This window comes from Lepidochelys olivacea (genome assembly GCF_965140295.1).
Source record: "Lepidochelys olivacea isolate rLepOli2 genome assembly, chromosome: 14".
NCBI lineage: Eukaryota > Metazoa > Chordata > Testudines > Cheloniidae > Lepidochelys > Lepidochelys olivacea.
Window position 1 is genome coordinate 21,341,093 of NC_140424.1, and position 24,719 is coordinate 21,365,811.

The 24,719-nt window shown below is 43.4% G+C and overlaps 1 protein-coding gene across 1 annotated transcript in view; it reads left to right on the forward strand.

Moving 5' to 3' along the window:
• The first annotated feature begins 1,118 nt into the window (after nucleotides 1-1,118).
• Nucleotides 1,119-24,719, forward strand: part of HS3ST3B1 (heparan sulfate-glucosamine 3-sulfotransferase 3B1) — a 47,339-nt gene continuing 23,738 nt past the window's right edge. Inside the window, exon 1 of the mRNA XM_084648225.1 lies at nucleotides 1,119-2,040. Within this exon, the coding sequence (XP_084504351.1) occupies nucleotides 1,493-2,040 (548 nt within the window). The 5' untranslated portion in view covers nucleotides 1,119-1,492. The remainder of the gene's footprint in view (nucleotides 2,041-24,719) is intronic.

The following is a 24,719-nucleotide window of genomic DNA, read 5'->3' on the forward strand; positions in this document are numbered from 1 at the left end:
TCTGTCTCTAAAGAACACTTTAAAGTTCGCCTCCCCCCTGTAAGCAACCGCACCAGGCTAGGGCAAAAGTGGGGGAGACAGAAAGAAAAACGAAATGTTTCCAGGGAAGGTAGAGCGGCTCCGACAGCGAAGCCCCCAAATGGAAACTCCGGGCAGCGATTCGCCAGGAGGAGAAACCAATGGCCTCCCGTGGGGTAGTTCTGAGGTCTTGCGCTGTAACTTGCCAGCCCTGCACCGGGGAGCCAGGCTGGTGCAGAAGGAAGTCTCCATGGCTGGGAGCAGCGCAGTATAGTATGGGAGTGGGCGGGAGGGAGCCCTATATATTGCTGGAGAGAGAGATAGCTAGCTATATGGCTGATTGCAGGGCTATATACAGTACTTTTGGGACAGGGGATCTACCTATATCACCATTATATATTGCTGGGGAGCAGTGCCATATACTTCTGGGGGTCTGGGAGCTGCGCAGATTGCCGGGTAGCAGTGCCATGCGCTTTTGGGAGTGGGGCCCCCTATCCATATTGCTGGTGGCAGGGCTCTCTCTATGCACAGCTGGAGGGTGGGCGCTGGAAGCAGCACTGTCCGCTCCTAGGCGTCTCCTTTCCTCTTCATCCACTAACCGGGTCCCTTCAGCCAACTAAATTCATCACGGGGTTGACGACCTTCCCCGGACGATCCCTGCCTTCCGGAGCCAGTATCCCTCCCCGCCGCCCCCCCCCATAACCTCCTTGTGTGCGCGCGCTCGCCACATCTGGCTGCGTCTCGCTGCACATCTGGGCGGGTAACGGGGCTGTCTCCAGCGCGCAGCCCAGGCTCCCCGGCTGCGTGCGGAGGAGGAATGAGTTCGGGGCAGGAGGTTGCTGATCCACCTTCCCCCCCCCCCGCACGCCCCCAAAGAGCCTTGACTCCACAGCCGCCCCTGCCCCTTGAACGGCTCATTAGCCAATTAGAATCGCTAATCACCTCCAGCCGCCCCCAGGGCCCCGCCCCGCCGGAGCAGCCTGCATTCCCGTTGGCTGCCTTCCTATCAACAAATGGGGCTAATTATCATAGGGAACCCGGCTCTTATAGGCCACCGGGGCTGCCTATCACGGGCGGCCGCTTCCCACCCCTCCTCGCCGGGCTGAGGGGCTGCCCGCTGGAGGCCGGCGCTCGGGCAGTCCGGGGGAGGCTCTGTCAGGGGCCGGTCGCAGGCAGGCTCCCGGGGAGCAGCCGCGGGGCGCTGGGGCAGAGGCGGCGATGCTGGGCGCGCGGCGCGGAGCCTGCTGAGTGACTTGCCCTGGGGCACTGGCCGTGCGCCCCGGGGAGCGCGGCATGGCACCCCGAGCCTCCCCGCGCTAGCCTCTCTCCGGGAGCGCTGCCCAGCGCGGCTCCTGAGCGGCTGGGCGGAGGGGCACCCCCGCGCGGCGCTGGGGCTCGACTGGCGGGGCCCGGGAGCAACCCCCGCGGCGGTGCCCGTGCGCTGAGCCATGCTGCCCGGCGCGCAGGCGGGCATATGGGACAGCGCCTGATCCGCTGCCTCGATGCGCCCAGCGCCCTGCAGCCGCCGCCGCCGCCGCTCCTCCCGGTGAGACGGAAACTCCTGCTGCTCTGCATCATGCTCTTCCTCTGGCTCTACATGTTCTACTCCTGCGCCGGCTCCTGCGCCTCCGTGCCCGGCCTCGCGGGGAGGCCCGCTGCCGCTGCCGGGGCCGGGGAGGCTGCCGCCACCGCTGGAGCGCGCGGAGAGGGTCTCCAGGTGCTTTCCAAGCTGCTGCGCCGGGCGCCTTCCGGGGGAGCCCAGGGGCTGGCGGGTCCCGCCGCGGCTTCCCCCTCGGAGCTGCGGGAGGAGCAGAGCGCGGCCCCCGACCCCACCAGCCCCATCTCCAGCTTCTTCAACGGCTCCGGCACCAAGAAGCTGCCGCAGGCCATCATCATCGGGGTGAAGAAGGGCGGCACGCGGGCGCTGCTGGAGTTCCTGAGGGTGCACCCCGACATCCGGGCCGTGGGGGCCGAGCCCCACTTCTTCGACCGCAACTACGAGCGGGGCTTCGCCTGGTACAGGTACCCCCCTGCCCCCTCCCCTCCATGTGCCTCCTGATGCGTGTGCGTGATTGAAACTTAACCCCTGCGGGGTCACTTGGACCAAACCCATAAATCAACTTCCTCACCCTCCAGGCCATTTCTGCTTCATTTCCCCCTCCAGGGGAGGGGGGGGTTCCACTTACACCTTTTATACAGATCCATAATTTATAGCCTCAGATCAGCAGCAGGAATCGCTCCCTCCCTCCTCCCCCACTCTGAACATACAAGAGATGCTGCTCCCGGAGCTTTCCCTAACTTCGCTTTTTGCAGCAGGAAAAGGTCTAAATGAGGTGCAGCTCCGGATTGGCTTTTGCCCTGGCCCACCTAGACCCACCCAGTGTGTATTTTTCCCTTTCTAATTTCTGCAGCAGGACAAGATTTCCTGTAAACTGCCCTCTGTGGAAATAGATGGGGAGCTCTACTTTATATATGTAAAAAAATCGATATGTCCGCTGGGGATTCCCATTACCGCAGAGACTCCAGGGGGAAAAATGTAGAAAGTTTATTTTTCTTCTCTAGTTGGCTCCGCAGTGGTTGTACTGCTCCGCTATCGGAGGGGGCGGAGGGTGGGATTGTTTGTCTCTCAGCGCGATATAGAAATTGCAAAAAATAGTGGCTTCTCCCTCCAATTAAATTTGAATCCTGGAGAACCATTCAGCTACTTTCTACTATCCCCTCATAAGGCGGCGAGCTACACGAGGGGAATGCCCCAAAGGGGAAGCCCTTTGGTTAGATTCGTTCCTTGTTTCTGACAAATCGGCGAAGAAATCCGGGGGGCACCTGGTTTATGGAAGGATCGGGCGCCTAGATTCTGCTGCTATGTCCGGCAATAGCCATCTGGGCCACTGAGCCAGGATCGGCCCATAATTTGTAAGATTACCCCGAATGGTTAGGACTGGTGTTCTCGGTCAGGCTGTTAGCTGACAAAAAGTCAGCCGCTGTGTCCCGGTTCTGTTTGCTGAATGCAGCTCAGCTGGTGATTAAAAAGCCCAGATAAGGCCGCTGGGAAAGTCCCCACAATTTAGAAGATGGAAACAGTTCTTTACTCTCGTGACCGATGGGGCAATGCAGGTGCCCCTTCCCATCGTGTACCATTTCACCAGGAGCTGCTTTTTCAGGTTCGGCATTTGCCAGTATCCGTATAAACGTGCCCTTGACTTTAATTCCTCGCATGTATTTTTGGCGCCCGTCGTTTGCTTTGGTCAGACGGGGTTTGATCGCTGCGAGGGAGGCAGCTTTAGCATGGAGCAGGGATGTAGTGATCTCTGTTGGGAAGAAAGGGACACTGCAGCATCTCTTCCAGCGCATCAGACCCTTCTCGGCTCCTTCTTTGCAAAAGGGAATCGATCCAGAACTCCGGTACCGTTCCGCAGGAACGCGAACCGAACGGAACCAATTTTCTTTGAGCGTTCGCAAGACCCTTTGTTTGGGTTTTATCGATAAAACAAAATAAAACGCCCCCCCCTTTTTTTTGCCTTAAAATAAATTTTGATCATGAAAAGTTTAGAGGGGAAAATACTTCACATGCACGGGATCCTTTCTGTCCTTTTAAATGCCAGAAAAGTGTTAACTGTCAAATGTCTCTGGATTGAGACAGCTCAATCTCAGCTGCTCCAGTGTTATGAGTTTTTTGTGTTATAGTGAGCCGGTGTTTAGAGGCTCTGGGGTGCAAACTCCAGTTTGCAGTAAATTATTAGTTTAAACTAGATTTGCCCCGCAGTGTTGGATAATCTGAGCCGGATTCGTTTGAGGGATTTGGAAAGAAAGAATCCCATCGATAGAGTTCCTGAAACATTGCTACCACTTCGTGTCTCTTTTTTTGCACCGCGTTCCCTTTAACTTATGTGGTCCAACATGTCTGGGCTCGGCCGAGCTGAACAGCAATGGAAGAGTAACAGTCTCGTATTAACGCTTTGTTCTTCTTTCTCCCTGCTTGCCTTGTGGTGCCCAAACACAGGTTTGCTTTGGCTGTCTGTCTTACCAGTGTGATGTCTCTTGCTTGTTTGAATTTTGTTTAAAACTGTGTTGGCAGCAGGGTTGTAAAAAGTTCTGTCTTCAGAACAAATACGGGCTGCAAAAAATAAAATCCCCAAAAGAACAAAATATTGTGTGTGTGTAAGGGAGGGACTGCGGAGAGAAAATGCAGCTCCGGGGAGACTGAAGTGATTTGATTGTCCTTTTTTTTTCCCCTTCCCTAATTATTTCTTTATTCTGAAGAGTTACAAAAGTCTAGAAGTTTGCTGGATGATGAAAGGCAGCTAGTGCACCATGTCCCAGGCTGCGAGCTGCCTTGCTTTACCCTGCAGCTGTATTACAGGGGTGTTGGGGCAGGGGGACAGAACAGCAAAACCCTGTAAACTCAAGGCGCTGGTGAGGACTGAGCGGCAGGTGACGGATCTGTACAGAAAATCCAGGGGAGAAAAGTTAGCACAACTTCAGGGGGAAGGGGCAGGCTGTTCACCTGCAGCCTTCATCTGCCTGGGTCCCTTTTCGCTAAGCTGTGAGCACAGTTCCTGCAAGCCCAGTTTGTGGCGCTTTTTGACAAATGGAAAGTGAATAACTTCCACTAAATCCTAGTATCGGCGGTAGCCGTGTTAGTCTGTATCCACAAAAACAACAAGGAGTTCGGTGGCACCTTAAAGACTAACAGATTGCTTTGAGCATAAGCTCTCCTGGGTAAAAACCCCACTTCTTCTGATGCATCTGAAGTGGGGTTTTCACCCAGGAGAGCTTATGCTCAAATAAATCTGGTCAGCCTTTAAGGTAACACTAAATCCTAGGAGACAACGGCATCTGACGAATTGAGAACTAGACCCGACTTCAAGTTGATGGGAGGGGATCAATAAATAGCTATAGATTAAAATGCATATAATAAAGCATGAGTGTGCAAGTCTAATTAGTAGATCTATATCGTGTGTCTATAGACAGTCACACAATCATGTCATTAAATATATACACCTATGATTTTTATATATAAAGTAGCCTGGGTGCATTTTAAACAAAATCAGTTGTCTAATTCTACAATAGTCAGATTTGATTGTCTTGCAGTAAATAATGTAAAGCATGAACGTCACACTTATTGTATACTTGACTGCTTTGTAGCTGTAGGTTGACTTTCTTTTTTTTTCCTTCAAGAAAGATGATTATTTTAAATCTGGTTAGTTTTTGAAAACATATTCAGGCATATAATGTTCTAACTCCAGAACAGACTCTATTAAATAAAGGAATGTTTCCATTTGAATTGGAGTAATTAATTTAATCCCCAAAGAAAGGTGAAGGTATAATCTGTGTCAGCTGGAAAACATTTGGTGGGAAAGGGGAAAAAAATGAACTGTAAACCAAGTGAAAAATCCAGTAGCACCCACAGTGTTCGTTAGGGATGTTAGTTACAAAACCCTGTTAGTACTGTATATTTAATTCTTTGCTGATTTTTAAAGTGAATGGGTACTTGTTGATTTCAGAGGTGGTGGAGTCCAGCAAAAGAAAATACTTTATTTTGTTGCAATAAAACAGAAATCAAACTAGCTATTACTCTTCGGTTCAATCTTTCCCTCTTTCGTTCAGGGACATGGTACAGAAGTCAGATCTATTTTAACTCAGTCCTGAAACTCATAAGCAGATGCTGAAGTTAATGGGAGTTCTGTGTTAAGACTATATGGGATCTGGCCCATTCAAAGTCTGTTAGTCACTTCAGGTATGTGTTTAGGACTCTTTCTTGGGGGGGTGGTGGTAAAGGTGGAATCCCTTTTTTTTTTTTTTTTTTTTTTCAAGATCTTCCAACAACAAAATTCAAAGCACCAATGTGTCAAGTTTTTTTGTTTTTTTTTTTATTCAGCAGTTCAGAAACAGGCTCATTAGCAGAGCCTCAGAGGAGACTGGTAATCTTAGCACTATTCTTGCTTTCAAGGAAGATTCATTAAGGGAGTCAAAACAGGTTTGGGGTTTTGTTTTTTGTTTTTTTAATATTCTCCCCAAACTAAACACAAAATTAATGAACAAAACTGTCAGGGTGACAAGAAACATTAACTTCTACACTAATCTCTGCTGAAAGAGCAGCATTAGGATCCTACTGCAACCAGGGCAAGATGATTGCCTGGAAAAATGTAAACACCTATCTATAAAAATGGTGGGTTCTCTCCCACCCCTGTGCTCTGTCCTGCACCTTCATTTCTCTGCTTCTCCTGCAATCTGCTCTGGGTGTAAGGTCTGATCAGTGATCTAAACCTATCAACCGAATTCATCCAAAACTTTACTCAAACTTGGGAGTTAACATTTATTTTAATTTGATTTAAATTTCAGTGTCAGTATTTGAACTGTAAACTCTAAACTAGGGTCTATTTCCCCCCTCCAGCCCCCCATAGGATTAAAAAATAGATGAAAAGATTGTTTGTCTTTCTATAACTCTTCATTATTAATGCACTCCTGAATCCCCATCTTGCTTGAAAGCAGTGGTAATTTAAATTATTGCAGGGATTATAAAAAATAATGTAACAACCTAGCCCATAAATAAGGATGACTTGTATTTATACATCACACAAACAGTGGTGGTGCTCTGCTCATAACATTATTAAAATGGGAGGGAATGGAAGAGGCATTTGTTACCCTAGATCAAGGTTTAGACTATATATACCATATGGCCCATGTTGTCTGTTTGGGATAGTCAAAAAGAACTTATTGCCTGACTTGTATAAGGTAGACTTGAGGGGCTGTAATGCTGCAGAGTGTCTCTTCGGCACAAACTGCACTGCTCACAACCGGTTAAGTAGGTAATGATTTTATAGGTTGATAATCCCAAGAGCTACAGTGGCAAAGCAGAGGAGGACATTTGCATTAAGCATCAGAATTTAATAGTAGTTCCACTTGGCATAACAAGGCACCATTAACCTAAACAAAAGACATTTGTGGGTGATGAAGCTCATTAAAGATGTTGATTGGGTGATGGTTTTTTTTTTCTTCCCATCCCTCCCCCCTTCTGTTTGCTGTGATTCAGGACGGCTGTGAGAAAAGAAATGAAACAGTCATCTGCCCCCATAATCAAGTTTGCTTTAGACTAGGACTGGAGTGCTTCAGATTTTACTTAGTTTATTCACTCTCATACTGTCCCGGATCACTTCCTCAGAGTTTACATGCTTTTGAAGATGAGGTGGAAATAATAATTAAAAGCTCTGGTTTTTAATGATTCTTTCTTTCCCCGTCCACCTCCCCCCCCCCCCAAATCAGTATACAACATGTTTGCAACTTAATAGTTATTTAAACTCCGATGCCAAAAAGTGTTTGAACACTTGATATTTTGTCTAATAGCAAATTTAATAAGGGAAAATATTTATTTAGTTATCTATCGTGCAAATAATTTTAGCTTGTTTTCCTCTACTGAGGTTAACAAGCTAAAATTCTATCCACAGGCCAATTATAAACTGAGGTTTTAATAGTAAACTTAAAACTGAACTATTTTATACAAAACCATAAATACTGTTCAGTTTGTGAACACTACTTTTTTTTCCCCTCCACTTAACTTTAAAGATTTTGTGTGTTGCTTAGACGTATTTAGGATTAAATTCTCCTCTGCTAGTGAAACAAGACCACATAGCATGAAAATGTTAGCAGAACCAGATCTTTCTTTTGACCATACGAAAAATATAGTGGTATCACTCCAGGCTGTGCTGTGTGCCCTGTGACTGGAACTTCTTTGTTGTTAGGTGGTGGTGGTGGTTAGATCTGTATGAATTAGGAGAGAATTAATTTTGTAACTTTTTGCATTAGTAGTTCATACTAGGATAGTGTATCTCTCTCTCACACACAGGATCAGTTTCACCACTGATAAATTGCTCAGATTAGTCATTTTGGGAAGCAGAATGAAGACAATTAATTCATTAAACTGGAGTTGCACTAATGGGGCTAAAACTGGTTAGATACCAGGTTCAGTGTTATGTGGGTGGCGTTTCAGAGCAATAGTAAATTTATGAACTCCTTATCTTCAATGGCAGTGGGGTTGGAATTGCATGGTTGGGGGTAGGAGCTATTCAATTCTAAAATCTACAGTTCTAGGGCCTGATCCCGAAAAAACACAAATAGTTTACCCACATGCAGTCAATGGGACTACTCATAGGGTTTAAAGGATTGGGGGCTTGGAGAGCAGTAATCTAGGCTTTATAAAAACCATAGTTCTGCAAGCACCTGCTTAACTTTGCACATGTGAGTAGTCTCTTTTGGAGCCAATGGAACTACTGTTGCATAGCATTAAGCATGTGCATAAGCAGCCTGTAGGAGCATGGTGAAGATTGATATGAATATTTCAAATTGTCAAATCAAGATTAACAAAATACTGACATTTAAAGAAACACAAACTTTTTTTTCAGTGTAAAGGAATACTAAAAATAGAACTCTAAATGGAATTAAATTTGAAACCCTGTGAGTTTAGGTAGCAGCTGTGAAGATTTCAAGCTCTCCAAATTTTAATTTTAATGCATTTTGAGGGAGACGCGACTCCCGCCCTCCAACTTCTGTTAGCAAAACATAAAATAAGGTCACAGTGTGTGCTGCATTGGTTACTGAGAGGAGTAAATACAATCTAGCTAAACGGAAGTCTCTTTGAAATCGCTTACTACCAATTCTGGGACTTCAACAGTGTACTGCCAACCCTACAGCAGTTAAGGTAAAATAAAAAAGCTAACTGCATTTATAATGCGGTATTCTGAAATGAGAACCTGCATGTTACAAGGGAGAAGAGCTGTCAAGATTTATTAGCAAAAATGGTGTTGAAGGTGTTGAACTCTGTTTTTAATTAGGCATCTAAATTAGACCATAAAATGGTTGATTAATCTTTTACAAGTGAAGGGGGGAAAATAACTAAAAGTAATTTAATCATAAATGTTATCCCAGATGCAATGAGTTGGGAGACTGTCAATATTTAAGAGATATTTTTGCTTTACGTTTGGAAATGCCAGTATTCAATTTATTCACGTTCATTCTGAAGCGATTCATTGGAATAGAAATTCTTGTAATAGTTTGGATTGGAGCTCTAGCCCGTTACCTTGTAAACACTTATGTACTTTTGTAACTTTGCTTCTGCAAGTGGACCCATTGATTTCAACAGCATGTGATGAAGCGTAAAACTTTGTCACCAAAATGGCTTGAGATTGGGAATTTAACAGTCACTTTTTTTAAAAGGGATTTAAGCTTCTAAATCATTAGGCACATTTGCAAATTATTCCTGAAAGTTATTCATGTGCCTAAGCGTTTGCAGGATTGGGGCCTAAGTTTAGCACTTAAAAACGAATATTGCAATTGGAAAATGAACATTTCAATTGCCAAACAACTTCACAGTTTATAAATGTCACAAACTAAAAATCTGACAGCACATCACTCTTTTTCATTAAAATAACTTTTTGCAAATTTCTAACTCTCTGATCCAAATAAGCTAAAGGAGTTTGACCATATGAATTAGAAATAAGATTCTGTCTCCAAACTCCCAGTGACTTAACTGAGCCTCAGCATGTTTCAAGGTCCTGCATATTTCCATAATCTTCTCATGATTTAAATTTAAATTGATGTCAGACAGGATAAAGAGCTGTAGCTGAATAATAAAATTTCTTATTTTGTCATTCACATAACCAGAAAATATAAACTGCTATGAATTACTCACTGTTCAGTTATATGCATACTGCCCCTGATTCTGACTTTACGAACATTTCAAAACTATTCACAAGTATTCCCACTGAAGTCAATGGGGCCTCTTGCATTCGTAAAGTTACTCATATGCATAAGTGTTTGCAGGATTGAGTCTTCGTTGCACAAATCGGACTGTCCAGTTTTAAAACTTTTTTTGGTATATTTCACCCTAGCAATATGTTAATGGGGATATTTAACCCCGAGGTGGTGGTAGATCTTTGAGGAGTTGGTACTTAGTTTTAGTTGAGAGACAACTTTAAAAAAATATATTTTTTTTTTTTTTAAAAAAAGTTGACTCCTGCAAGGCACAACTTCCAATAGAACTTGCTTATCTAGATAAGTTTCCTTTCTGGAATTGTATTTGTGACTAATAGTGTTCAATATATCATTTTTGTCTGAACTGTTACTTTATAAAGTATAAAGGATGTTGGCTTGTGAAGGAGAAGCAAAATGGTGGTTTTTATTTTTCTTCTGCTTAATTGTTTACAAGGTAAAGGGGTTGTTGAAGTGAAACAAAACATGATTTTCTTCTGCTGCAAAAATAAAGCAAAATCAGATAATGTTGTTCGGGAAATATAGTCCCTGAAGCAGCAAAGTGATAAGAGGGGAAAAATTGAATGGATTTTCAATAGCGAGATAGCTGGAGATCCAACGGAAACAAATTCTGTAAGCATGTTGCATTTTTTCTGGTAATTAATGCAGCATGTTAGCTGCTTCAAATGAGAGTATTTACCATGACAGAAAAGAAATAAGATCCAGCCATTACTGCAAACTAATTATAAGTAGTGTGTGGAATTTTTGATATTTAAGCTTCCTCTTTGCAATTGTCTCAGAAAATTGAAGTGTGCAGCATTAACAACCTTGTGCATTTGTGGTGGGGAGAGGCAAGGGAATAGCCTCTTGTGGACTGGTATATAATGCAATTGCTGTCTTACAGGACTGCCAGAAAAATCACTCCTTCTTGCAAGCCTGGAATATCAGTTCTATGATATTTTGAAACTATTTTCTCTGTATTTTTATTTGGGGCAGCAATAATGATACTCTTAAATAGTACTAAGAACTTAAGTCTGTCTCACAATAAGTATAACTGACCCTATATTGCTTGCTGGATTATTATATATATATATTTTTTAACAACTTTTCCATCTGCTGTAGGGCCGGTTTGCTGCAGTGCCAAGCACTTCCTGCAATGTGCTGAATATCCCCAGTTCCCCACTGAATGTTTATTTAGACTACCAGATTGTAGGCTTTGTGTGTGGAAAGTGCCCTCGTGCTGTAATCTAAATAATAGCACCATAATGTACAGTGCTCTGAACAAAACACTGATGGAATCCTTGCCTTGGAAAGCCAGATTTTAGGGTTTGATCCTCCTGCAAGTGCAGAGTCCCTAATCTCTGATTTTAGTGAGAGTTGTGGCTGCAGATTCAGGCTTGTGAGCATGTCTGGTTACATGTGGTTTATCTATTTCAAGCATGGTAATAACTGCATTTATGAAAATCTTCTTAGATTACTTGGCACTTAAGGAATCTCCAGGATCCAGGCCCCATTGTGTTAGGTGCTGCTTCATGGTGACTCTGCAGAGACTTGGTGAGCCGTGAACTTCCTTACCATAGGAACGTCACAATTGCCATAATGAGCAAATTGTCCCATAGTGCCCCCTGGTATCTAGTCAGAGCTCTAGAAAGTGGGTAGGGGGATAATTAGTCTCAGAGTCAAGTGGTTTATTAATGATATGGGGTAAAACCCTGGCCCCAATGAAGTTAACAGTGAATTTTCATTGACTTCACTGAGGCTGGGATTTCACCCATGATCGCTGCAGCACTATAAATACCTGCTTTACAGTGGTGACAAGTGTGTGGTTCCAACACCTCTTGCAGCAGATCTGTGCAAACTATTGATAAAGCAACAAGGATACAATGCAGCCAGGTGCTGAGTGCCCTCCACTACCACTGACGGCATCTTCCAAGGGCACTCAAACCTTGCAAGATCTTGCTTTTAAGGATGCAAAGCGGTCTCTTACAATAAACTTCAGAGTGACCTGGACTGGACCTGGATTCCTTTGATTAAAAAAAACTTCATGCATATGAATCATAGCATCTGTACAAAGAAGGCAGGCTTCTCTACCAAATGTCGTTGAGTTGCACTTAACTGGAACGAAAGCTACAATTTATTTTTAAATAAGGCTTTTTCTTTGTTCTTCTGTTTTTGGATGGCTGCTCTTTAACATTTTTGATCCCTTTGGGATCTTTGCTCTTTTTCTTTCAAAAAGAGATCACGCTATTATTGAGCTTGCCTCGTACTGCCCACCCCCAAATCATTTGTCGACGGGGATTTTTTCCCACCCACTCATTAATATTTGCAGGCAAGAGTCCAATAGGATTTTAAATGGGGCTATCACTACTTCTGTGTCTTTTTTTAAAAAAAAAAAAACAACAAAAAAATGCTCTCCAAGGCACTTATTGCCTCCAATCAGATCCTGACAGACCCAAATGACATTGTCTTAGTGACTGTGTGGAGTTATGAAGAAAATGGCCCCAGAAAGGAGGGGTGGACTGCTATGATCAGTCAGCAAGGCCCTTGTGTTTCATGGGATCATTCCTTTAGATCTGAGGAGGGTTGAGTTGTTCAAACAGATGGCAAAGATTATTCGTGTTGCTGGGCTTTCAGTGCGCTACTCTGTTTCAAGCACATTGCCTGATATGACGCATGTGATGAGTTCTTCCCAGCACGACGCTGAGAGGAGCTACATTGTCTGCTGTGATCAGGTTTCATAGCCTCACCTGTTGAGTTGTTGAACTTTTTCAAAGTTGACCATGCATTTGGGGGGGTGGGTATGAGGCTTATTTGGGTGGTGGATCTGCCTGGCTAATCTGATTAGTGCGATACTCTGTGGCATGTCATGGAACATTATGCTAGCAATTGGCATCAAAATAATTGGAAGAGAATCCCTGGTGCTTAGTATCTTTTATTAAAGTGGACAAGGTGAACTCTTTAACTTATGCAGCTGAATATTTTCAGCTGCTTTCTGGGAGGTAGAAGGCTTTGATTGTCATTTGAAAAATGTAGGTGCCAAACTTTTTTATTTCTGGATGTGTTCTACTGCCAAACTGGTTCGTTCTTTCCCGCCCTGCAAAGGGTTGAGTACCGTCATAGACAAAAAAACAAAATTGAGGATGTTGAGTACTTAGGAAGAGGCAGGCTTCAATTGTTTAATTGACTTAGGATGGAATAACTGCACAGACCTTGGGCTCCTTGTAGTAAGAACAAAGTATAGTCCTCTTTCAATGTGAACACTCCTCTCTTGTGTTGGTGTGAATACCAGTAATCAGTGGGTTGGGGGATAATTAATAGACCAGGTCTGCGTTGGACAGTGGACATATGGGCTCCAAAGGACAACAAATACCAGGTCACGTTATTTCAGCAGTTTAATGAGAAGGTCAGGAAGCGATCAGCTGCTACCTGTTTTCACCATGTGATGTTTGAGGAGTGACTGGAGTGATGCCTGTGTGATTGTATATTAAACTTTCAGGCACAATAATGTTACATTCAAAATAGTCCCAGAGATCTAAAGTGCAGAGAAGTTTACTTATCTGCTCTCATTCGTGCTCCCAACAATTTTTCACATCTCTTTACTTGTAATGATTTAATTTAAACTTGCAACCTCACTAAGAAACCAAATTGGGCTGTAATGTTACACGTAACACTTCACATTTTTTTTTAAAAAGCTTGCAAAGAATATCAAGACACTAGTGATAGCAAAATCTGCTTTTTTTTTTTTGCCTCTCCTGCCCTCCCCCCCAGCCGGGTGTTCCAATCTAAATGGGATTTTTTTTTTAACTTCGCCTCCTAAGGTTCTGATCATGCAATTTGATTCACATGACTAGCAGCACTCCAATAGACTGCAATATTGGTCACTTGATAAACTAAATATTAAACACGAGGCAGAAGATTTGACTGGGGCACACTGCATAGGAGTAATGACTATCTTATGAAAATTCCTTTTATATCCATAGTACATGCATGACTTGATGCAGATCAGCTGTACAGAGCATGGTTGTTAGCCACAGCATAAATGGGGAGGGAAGAAATCTTTTATGCTGGGCAAAACATGTTTGTTTAAGCAGGTTCCCATCTCAATTTTTGTTGTAAGTGACCATATTTTATTGACTGTCAGGCACCCTTTACTGTGACATGGAACATTAAAAACAAGCAACATATTAAAGTTGATCAGTCAAACAGTGCCCTCGTCGATCCTTGTGCTACCACTAGAAGAATTTCCCCAGGCAAATGCCTGCCCCAAAATGATGTATTTTGCTACCTGCTCTGAAGTCAGTAAACTTGGGTTCTGATCGACCAGTGGAGGCAACAATGTCTAAACCAGAATCCTGCCCCCAAGAACACCCTGTCCCCAGGCCTCAAGGGTGGCTGTCTAGGGACAGGTTTCAGAGTAACAGCCGTGTTAGTCTGTATTCGCAAAAAGAAAAGGAGTACTTGTGGCACCTTAGAGACTAACCAGTTTATTTGAGCATGAGCTTTCGTGAGCTATGAAGTGAGCTGTAGCTCACGAAAGCTCATGCTCAAATAAATTGGTTAGTCTCTAAGGTGCCACAAGTACTCCTTTTCTTTTTGTCTAGGGACAGTAAGGAAAAGCTGTAAGAGAAAACACAATTCCTACAACCTTTGGTGCACAATGGTATCCTGGATTATCCGTAAATCAGCCTGAACTCTAGTCCAGTTCGAATAACTCATGTTGGGTACTGTACTTGGCCCAGATTCCTCAGCCACTTGCTGGTTTTACAAATTATTTCTTTTTAAATGTGCTCTTCACTCCTCTGCAACTGGTGGAAAAGACCGATGCTAAGAAGGGAAATGGACTAGAGTGAAACCGATCCTACCTAGTGCTGTCAAATGCTCAACGTAAACGCCAGTGGGGGGGGGGGGGGAGTGTAATTATTTCTTGAGTCTCTCAGGCCCAAGAATTTTGGGCCCTGATCCCTGCAAGCATATATGCACATGCTTGACTTTACACACAAGTAGCCCTGTTGGAGTCTGTGGGAGTAGTTACAAGGGTAACATTAAGCACAAGTATGCATATTTGCAGGATTGGGGGCTTAAATGTTTCTTGTAGTAATAACAGCAAAAGAAACTTCAGGCAAAAATGTGTGGTCTTTTGATGCTGTCCCTTTAACACCCTGTGTATCTCAAGGCATGGAATTCAGGGTCTAATCTTGTGCCCATTCAAGTTTATTGAATGGGATCAGACTCTCTTTAATTAAAATAAACTTATTTCCAGCTGCCTTCAATTCTATTAAGAAAAAAAATCTGAAACTATTCTAATTTACTACTTAATGAACATTTTGACTGTAACAAAATGGTTATATACATTGTCTTGCTGTAAGTTAACTTCATCAAACCATGAGCCCAAAATAATCCCCCAAACCAGTCCAGTTAAAGGTCCATTTTTTTTCTCTGTAGGAAAAATGGTGGTAGGGGAAGAGACCCTCTATCAAGGGCCAGCTCTTCACTTAGTGTTAACTGGCAGGTTGAAGTCAGTGGAGCTGTGCCAGTTTACATCAGCTGAGGATCAAGGTCCAGACTGTACTAAATTTCCCCCTTCTTCACCCCCCTAAATTTAATCTTCCATCCAAACTGACCAGTGGCTAACTTAGTATTGTGCTTAACTAAGTATAATGGGGCTCTTGCAAAGCAAGGGTCACCCTTGCCCAAGTAGTCCTCACAATGAAATCAGTGGGACTGTTTGTATAAGTAAGTCTTATGCTATTAAGGATGAGTCATAAAAGATCAGGGCTCTAATCTGGCTGGTCTACTAATGCAACACTTCAGCATCACTGCGTTGGATTTCAAAAAGTATGTAAATGATTTTTAGGCGCACTATTCCCTTTGGAAAACTCCATTTTATTTGTTTAAAGTGGCATGTTCTACCTCCTCTAGTGTGGATTCCTAGCTGGTCAGTACTCAATTTGCTTGTTCTATCAGTTAGGTGAGAATGGCATGTTTGTGAAGGTAGGGGAGAGGATGACTAAATTCTGATCATCCTTGCTGCTGGGCCTGATCCTGCACTGCTGCATGACTGGCCCTGTGACGAGCAGAACCAAGTATCACTGGAATCAGCACTTGAAATCCTTTTACTTACAAAAAATACTTTTAACATGTAACTCTAATGAGGGGATACGCTTTTTAAAAGACAACACTGGAGCTGTAGACCTCAGGATCTGATGTATGGTAATAGCAAAATACTTGGTTAAAGTCCTCAGTCACAGTGGGAGTTTTGATAGAGTAAGCAATGCAGGATTGGGTCCTTCACATCTATTTCTGTGGGCATGAATATATACATATACTTTGCAATAAAGATATGCAACCCTTGCCTTTTGTAATGTTTTTACACTCATTATGCAATAACCAACAAAAAAAACCCCAACCCCTCAATGCCAGTTGCATTATGTAAAAAATAACGTCCACTATTTTGCAAAGCTGCAGTCTGTCTCCAGGGAGGTGAATAATGGTTTTAATCGTATTGTATATGTATAGCGCTTCAGTGGAACCAGTAATTTGCACTGGTGACCAGGAGATCAATTGTAGATTACTGGATTATGCAAATTAGTGACTAGGTTAACAAAGCTTTCAAAAAAGATTGTATGAATCTTTGGGAATCACTTATTTTTACAAGCGTCATTCCATTTTTAAACAGAGTATTTCATAGCCTTCTAAAATACCTTGTAACTTTGTGCCAATTCTGCTCTCCGTAACAGTGGCATAAACCTGGAGTAACATCAGTAATTCTGTAATTACTAAAATTACAGTGTTTTTAGTGCAGGGTAGGCCAATGGCTAACAAAAAATGAAGTGTTTATTAATAGACTTCCATGCCACACTTGGCTATTAAATATTTGTTTAGAAATGTGCAAAGGCCAAATAGAGGGGTTTTTCATTTTACCATCTAATGAATTTTCAAATCAATAATTTAAGAATTGTGAGGTACTCCTGTAAGTAGACCAAGTATCCTAGCCTTTAAACATCAACATAATTTGTCTTTGTAAAAATGTATTTTATGTTTTATACCCAGGAAACTAGTTGCCAAATAAACTGTAATTCTAAAACTATGCTGGTGATGTTGTACAAACAATAGGCCTACTCCTGTTCTTAGTTAAAATCAGAAACCAAATTCTTCTCGGCAGAAGTGAGTCTGAATGTCTCACTCTGACACTGGCCTCATTGCCGGGATATGCAAACATTGCTGGAAATGGGCCTTAACCTGGACTTACTCACACAATCCAGTATTATGTGCTCAGGGGCTGCAGCTGCTATACCAGGTGTAACTCCAGAGTAACAGTGGTGAGTCAGCGCTAAAAATGGGAATGAATGGCCTAACTAAATTTCAGTCCAGCATTGGTGAATGTCTCCCATTCGTCCCTCCTTTTATATTATCTTAATAAATCCAAAGATCTTATAACACCGATCCCATAGCACTGCGATGTGCTAGGTGGTGGGGTTTCATAGATCAGTTAGTCTCTGACAGTTTAGTGGTTTGGGATAAGATTTTTTCCACAAATTCTCATGACTTGCACTCCTCAATAGAGGCACCAGTGAAAACTTTACATCAAGCCACTAAACTGTCAGCAATTAACTGGTTAAAGTCGCTCTTGCAAATGGGAGTTAGGCTCTTAAGTCAGAGGAGCTTGTAGAAATTACACCCTTGAGCTAGCTATATCTTTGGGGTCCATTTTAATTCATTGGCTTTGTTGGAATTAATGGATGGATCCTAGTATAGGAAGTGAACCTATGTTCACCATGCATTTAAACAGAATGTTTCATATAATAGATCTCTATACCAGAATGCTAAGTGCTCTGACTGGCAGAATTGCAGGCTGAGCTCATTAGTGTTGTAAAGTTTTTGATTTGGCTTTTACACTTTCTGTGGGTGGAAGGGGATTGTAATGTCTCTCTTCCCCCCCACCACCCTGCAATCAGTTTGTTAGAATTTGTCACACATAATTCTGATAGCAGATTTTGTTTCCATTTATTGCTGCTCTTGTAGCTAGTGAGCAGCAGGTCTGTCTGGTGTTTCTGAAAGGCTGAGAGAATCCAGTTAATGGGGTGGAGGGGGAAGTTGTCAGACGTGCAATGGATCAGGCTCAGATAAAACTGAATAGCGGGTTAGCATTTCAAGCCAGGTCTCACTGCAAACTGATATGGGGTGGGAGCTCTAGTTGTCTGTCCTTAAGCTTGTTAATTACAGGTTCTCTTTCTGCTGTACTGCCTGGATCTGTGTTGTGGAAGGTGGAGCCCTCTTTCTGCTAATGCTTCTGCAGGGTGTGTGTGTGCAAAATATCCAGGTTGTACATTGCTAACTTCTGGCAAACTATCTTTAACATTACAGCTGTTAGCTCTCTCCAGAGACCATGCTGAAGTCACACAGATAAAGGTAGCATAATAATTAGGCTGTATATAAACAGTAGGCCCAGGTGGTCTTAAAGCAGATTAAGAGCCTGTGAATTTTCTAATTTGAAAAAGTAAAGGTATCTTATCTTTCCCCAATTCTTGTATGCCAGCTCCTATAATTGCCACACTGAGAACTCTTAGATTTCATCAGCAGACTTCATTGGTGGCGTTAAGCCGACTGCATGATTGGACAATAAATGGAGCTCTGTGAAGTCTGTCAGTTTTGGTGAACTTTTCTAGCTCGTTTTGATTTGTTTTGTGACCACCTATTTAGTGTGATTTCCTCCTCCCCCTCCCCCCCATGCTTATACCTGTAAGGAGCTGAATAGTATGCCCTCTACTGGATGGAATCAAAACTGCTCAACTTGGGATCATATGCCAAATACTGCTAATTGAGAGAAGGCGTTTCTGATCTTTACGTGACCCAATTACCAAGGTTATTAGGTAGCCAAGGGTATGCCACAAAACCCTAGGGATTGAAACTTGATGGTTCAGGGTTTAAAAAAAAACAAACAAAAAAAACCAAACCTAGACCTCTCCCTTTCATGTCTCTAGGATTTGGAGATTGCTGAAGGATTTGGCAAGTTTCCTGCAGACCTTTTGGGAAACCCAGCCCAAATATTGGGTTGGTGATGAAACTTGAGCCTAGCAAATATTTGTTATGTGGCTTGTTTGAGAAATCTTGCCACTTTTTTACATAACTAAAATATATGATTCAAACCTTTATTTAGCTGCCTCTACCCAAACCCAGGAAAATCTTGTTCATAGCAAAACTCAAAACCAAGTATTTTCCATGGCTTGAAGGACCATGCTTTAGTTGCTCCTGAATTCAGCTGCAAACCCCCCCACCCCAATTCCCACAAAACTCCATCTAATAAAGAAAACCACTGCAGTACTTAAAGTATAAGCAAGGCCAGGCATGGGATGTTGCTGGGTAAGGTGGTGAACAGTTTTGTTCAAGCCTGATTCTGCTGACCTTACTTGCATAGAGTAGTACCTTACTCAGCGAACAGTCCCCATTGATTTCCACTTGAGTAAGGGTGGCAGAATTGGACTTGACAGGAGGAGACTGCATTTTAACATGGTTAAAGGGTGATTCCTGCATTTGTTTGGGTTGACACTCAGGTTTCTGTAGTGCAGTGCTTATCGCTTTATCTAGATTCTTGTCCTATGCCTGCCACAGAGATGTGAATGCCTGGTGATTGTCAGTGCTAGCAATGGATAAAGTACAATGGCTCTAGAAGTTCAGTCCTTGGTTTCTGTGCTCGGTTGTATGCAACTGGGTCCTCTGAATCTGAGAGCAATCAGTAAGATGAACTCAAGGGCTGGCTGCTTTATAGCCTTTTCAGACACCATGAGTACCACAAACCCCTGTACTGGCTTGCCATGGAGCCTCCTTTAAAACTCCTGCACGATGCCCCTCTGTGCAGCTTAAAATGATGAAGCTGTTAGAGTTCTGGGGCAGGTACAAGGACCACTTGTAAATGGTATGTGGGATCTCTGGAAAATACCCTGTACTAGATGGGTTTGTAAATGATTTCTGCATAACACACCATGACCCCAATTGAGCTCTTCTGCTCGGTTACTCACTGTTTGATTTTGGAGCTGATCTGTCTCAATTATAAGTGCCACAGCACATCTACATCCAGCAGACGGAAGCTGAGAGAATAGGCATTGTATGTGGCCAGTTCACAATGGAATCTTTTCACTCCTCAGCCCTAGTATGGAGGCTGATGGCACTGTCTCATTTGGGAGCCTATAGGGTACAGAGATCAAAGAGGGGTGAGTCAATTACAATTCAGATTTGGTTCATCCATATGTTTGGGTATTTGAAAGACTTCAATGGTAACCAGGCTTATCTCATATGCCCATTGATTTGTTAATCTGACACTTGCTTTAATCTGAATAACAATGGCTCTCATTCAAACTGAGCAGTGTTAGGGAAAAGTCATTTAACTTGGGCTTTACTAAGTTCTTGCATATAAACCCACTAGGTTCTTAATAACAAAATTGTGGCTGAAGGGTTTAGGAGTAATTTTGAGATGAGTACTGTAATTTTTAAAAAATCAATTCGAGCTCTGGGTGAGGATACATTAAAGAGAGGTATGAGTTTGCACACATACCCATCCCACAGTGTGGCTGAGCTGCTGTTAATTGGATGAGGTTCTGACACCATGTAGGTACCTCTGGGTGCAAAAAGCTGAGAGAGCATGTGGTGGGTGTTAGCGTTATGGGACAGACTCAAAATATCCAACTGGCTCCATCGGTCCTTAACCATGTATTTGATGGTGTCCAGTGAAGACAGCAGGATGTGATTTCTCTTCCTGAATAGGAAGAGAAGCTAGTCTTATAAAGAGAGAGGATCTGGGTAGCCCAGAAGTAAATGACAAGAAGAACAGGAGCATGTGCATGTGTGGATAGTCCAATAGACTCACTCAGTCTGACAGATCATTGGTATGGAAATGCAAAGTCTTTCATTAAAGTGTAATTAGAAGCCATACCTACATACAGCAGAGGACATCTTCATGGCTGAGTCCTCCTTAAAAGACCTTGGCAGTGAGTTGATCATCTATTTTGGATCTACTCTTTACACCAAGATAATGAACCCCTGTAACTAATGTGGGTTGCTCTGCAGACACACCTGCTTAATGTTTCTAATTAGTACCTGTCCTACTTTTCTGGGAGTTTCACTCTCTCCATAGGCCAATTGTTTTCATTTGATCTAGCACGTTTTAGCTTTGATTTGTCTGTGGATGGCAAGCTTCTGACTTTGTAGTCTCATTAAGCTGTACTTTTTGTAACTGTACTGGGCAGCAGTCCCAGTACACTTTCTGAAACTTATGTTTTTTTTACATTTTTCTATTTTGGGGGGTTGAGGATGGAGGGGCAAGGTGGGGGCTGGCTTGGTAAGTAGATTTTTGTAGAGGTGATCATCCCGCACTAGACTTCTTTCCAAACGTGCCCTGGACCTGATGGTTTCTTTTGTTTACAGCCACGCTAATTTAATGCAATGGCTACTCCCTTTATGACTGTAATCGCAAATCCAATCGTGAGTGATTGGAGAAGGCAATCCCATTTGTATTAAAATGCTTTTAGGGATCAGCACAGAGGGTCAACAGTGTATTAATTTGCTAGATCTTTTATTCCAGAGTGTGGCAAATATAGTTCATCCTGGTGCAAGTACATGCTGTCCAGGTCATATTGTAGTTTAAAGTAGATTTAAACAGTGACCTCTTCAACCCCACCCTCCTAGTTTAAAAAAAAAAACCAAACTCACAGACCTATCCTTCTTTGGAGCAGAACATCTGGCCCTCCTGGAGGGGGAGAATCTATTGCATGTTGGCCTATCCAATTAGTTCACTAATGTATAACTATCTTGAGCTGCTTTATTGGCTGAGGTTTTTAGAATAATGAAAAACCTGCAATAGAGCCGATCAGCCAAGCCTCTGCTGTAAGGACACCTATGGCCAGCAATCTGGGGCTAAAGCTCTGGAGAGATCCAGATTAGTAAGAATTTCCACTTCTCTACTGTCTGTCTTCTAAGGATCTCAAAGCACTCTACACACCTCAGTAAGCATTTCAGCACTTGTAGGAAGTGGGCAAGTAGCACAGCTGGTTGCATATTAACCAGGTATTGTATTCCATAAACGTTGTTCAGCAATTCATTTTTGTTATGCAGCCAGCTCTCCAGCTGACCAAATCTTTGTTGGACAACTAATTCAGTGACTAATTCAGTGAATAATTCATGAATTGTCACCACATGCAATATTCACTGAATAGCTTCATCTGGTCAAGTTTGGCTCCTATTATCTCTACTTTACAGGTGGGGAAAACGAGGCACAGCAAGGCAAAGTGACTTACTGCAACTCATTCATGGTGCTTAACTTTGATTCCTTTCAAGGGGTTTGCTTTGGAGAAGATAATGAGCACTTGCCCTCTGAAAGTCGGGGCCCTTTTAAGATATCTGGTGGGGCACCTGAAAATTACTAGTTGCTCTTGAAAACCTTTGACAATGTCTCTGGCTTTTAAATTTGGTATTGAGCCTCTCCCGCCCCAACCTTATGGATTTCCCTTCATTGCTGCATGATGAAGTCAATCAGACCCAGCATTCATCAGTAAACTGGCTCGCATTCAACAGCTGAATAGAAGGAGTTCAGTACCGAGGGCACTCGATGCAGGGAGGGCAGCTGAGCCCAGCAGAGTGAAGTGCTGTTTGATAAATAAAAATCAAAAACTGGTTCTTCTGTATGATCAGCTAGGGGGAGGGAGGGGACGCTCACCCTCCCTCTCTCAGCACCTAGCCACCATAAAGAAACCAGTCGGTGGCAGGCCTGTCACATGGCTACCACCTTGTAGCCAGTCCCGTTCAGGGGTATTAACCTCACACAATTCCTTAAGTGGCCTCTTCTCAGCAGTGTGGCTACTTCTGTAGTTAAAACCCCCCCTTCCTTTTATCCAGGCTTGAGAAGGGGGTCTGAAGAGGAAGGGATTGTTTTCATTTGGAATTACAGAGACTAATTGTGAGAGGAGGAGGAGGAAACAGTGGAGGGAGGAAGGGTTGGGGCTCTTAAGGGTGGCCTGGCCTTTGCTAGTCCAGTGACTGAACACAGCCCACAAGGATTGAAAAACTGGCCTGGGGGAGGCAGGAATCTCCTGCTGAAGATGGGAACAAAAGCAATTCAGCCCAACAGGAACTTCTTGTCAAATACTCATGTTTCCAGAAAGCTGCTCCACACATGGCAGACCATGCAGCATTGTTCCTGCCCGTTCACGCTGTTCCTTGGGGGGAACTTGCCCCTTTTGCATGTTGCTTGTTTGGAGATTTGCTTTTTCCCCAGGCCTGAAGTTAACTGAATGAAAGAGGACCCCAAGAGACGTCGCAGGAGGCACTGAGCATGGCACGAAATCCATTATCTTCTGGCTCTGGCAGGTCTGAGCTTGTACAGCTTCATTTATCAGGATGTCTGACACTTGTTCTAATCAAATACAGGATCCGGCTAATGTTCATCAGTTTTAAAGACACCCACCCACCCTGAGGACAGAGGAAACAATACGTTCCACTGAGTGTTGCCTTTGCCAGGATCAGTCACTAACCATGAGTGTGGAAAGTGGGATGTCTTTATACACAGAAAAAGGGGGCTGGGGGCAGATGTCAGCTCTGGATTGATTAAAAGTGCACTTCCTGATAAAGGCAAGGCACCAGGAGACTGGGCATTTTTAGAGGAAACTTGGCAAGGTGGTGAGAAATGCAGTTTCCTGGCAAATGTTTTGAGCTGCTTTAATAGTTGGATAACAGAGGGCCACATTACCTGTACAACTTGGTGTCCGATTGTCTCAGTGCTAGGAACACAGATTAGTGCATTAATGTATGTGCTTGTGGCAAACACAGAAAGGGCTCGCAAAGGGACTTGGGCTTGATTAATGTAGGTAATTAGGATACAAGGCTGAAACGAAGACACACACAGTGAGCAAAACCTATTGTTTGTGGTGTTTGCTCACCTGTGTGGTGCCTAGCCAGGGAGCTTTCTAAACTGAAATTGGCGCTGGTGAAAGATGAAACAGGCAGTTCTGTGCTCCCCCTGCCATAGCTCTGGAACCAAGTGATCAGGAATTGCTCTTTTTCAGGGGTAGAGTGTTAAATGCAGGTAGTGCAGGTCCAGCAGGGGCAGGGTTAATAAACACCTTCCTGCTTTGCTCTCCTCCAGCATGCACTCAGTGCTAGGCTGACTTGGGGGTAGTAACTCAAGGGTGAACCACTGGAATGAGTTCCGTAGTCTGGACATGCCCTGTGTCTCAGCTCTTCCTTGGAAGGGGCCACCACTATGTGGGCAAAGGAGAGCTCACTTTCCATGGCCCGTTCAGCTTCTAGCCACTCTGCTGTGACTGCCAACTCCAGTGTCCATGAGAGCCTATTGCAGTGGTGCTTTTATCCTGTTCAGATGGTGGTTTTGTGTCCATGTCCTTAGCACAAATAGTACCTGTGTGACCACAAGAATAATGCAGTATTTCCTTGCAGGGACATCACTCGTACTTAAAGCCAAAGCTCTCTTCCCCCTTCCCTCCCTCCCTCCTCTTCCCAGAGTTTATAACTCCAAGAGTTCCACCCTTGCTGAAATTCAAAGAACTTTTTTTTTTTCTGGAGCTGTTTGTTGTACTGGTCTACCACAAATTTACTATAACGAAGCTACCCCAGTAACAGGTGAGCCATTTCCCATCTCTGATTGTGTTTAGTTGTTAGGAAAAAATATTTGCTACTTATGTTGATGCAGTAACAACCATTGCATTTTTTTAACCAGAGATTTTTCATTTTCCTACCAGTGCAGGGTGTTAGCAGTTCGCTCTTAACTCTGAAAGAGGCCACCTCTGTTAAATAGTTTTGTGAAGTGTTCAGCTTGTGATACAGCTGCTCGTGGCATGTTAAATGTTGCTTTTCTCTTCTGGATGCTTCACCTTTTGATGTGACGTGAACTCTGCTGGGTTAGATACTAATGTAAGAATCCAGCAGAATGTTTGATACTACAAACTATGTAG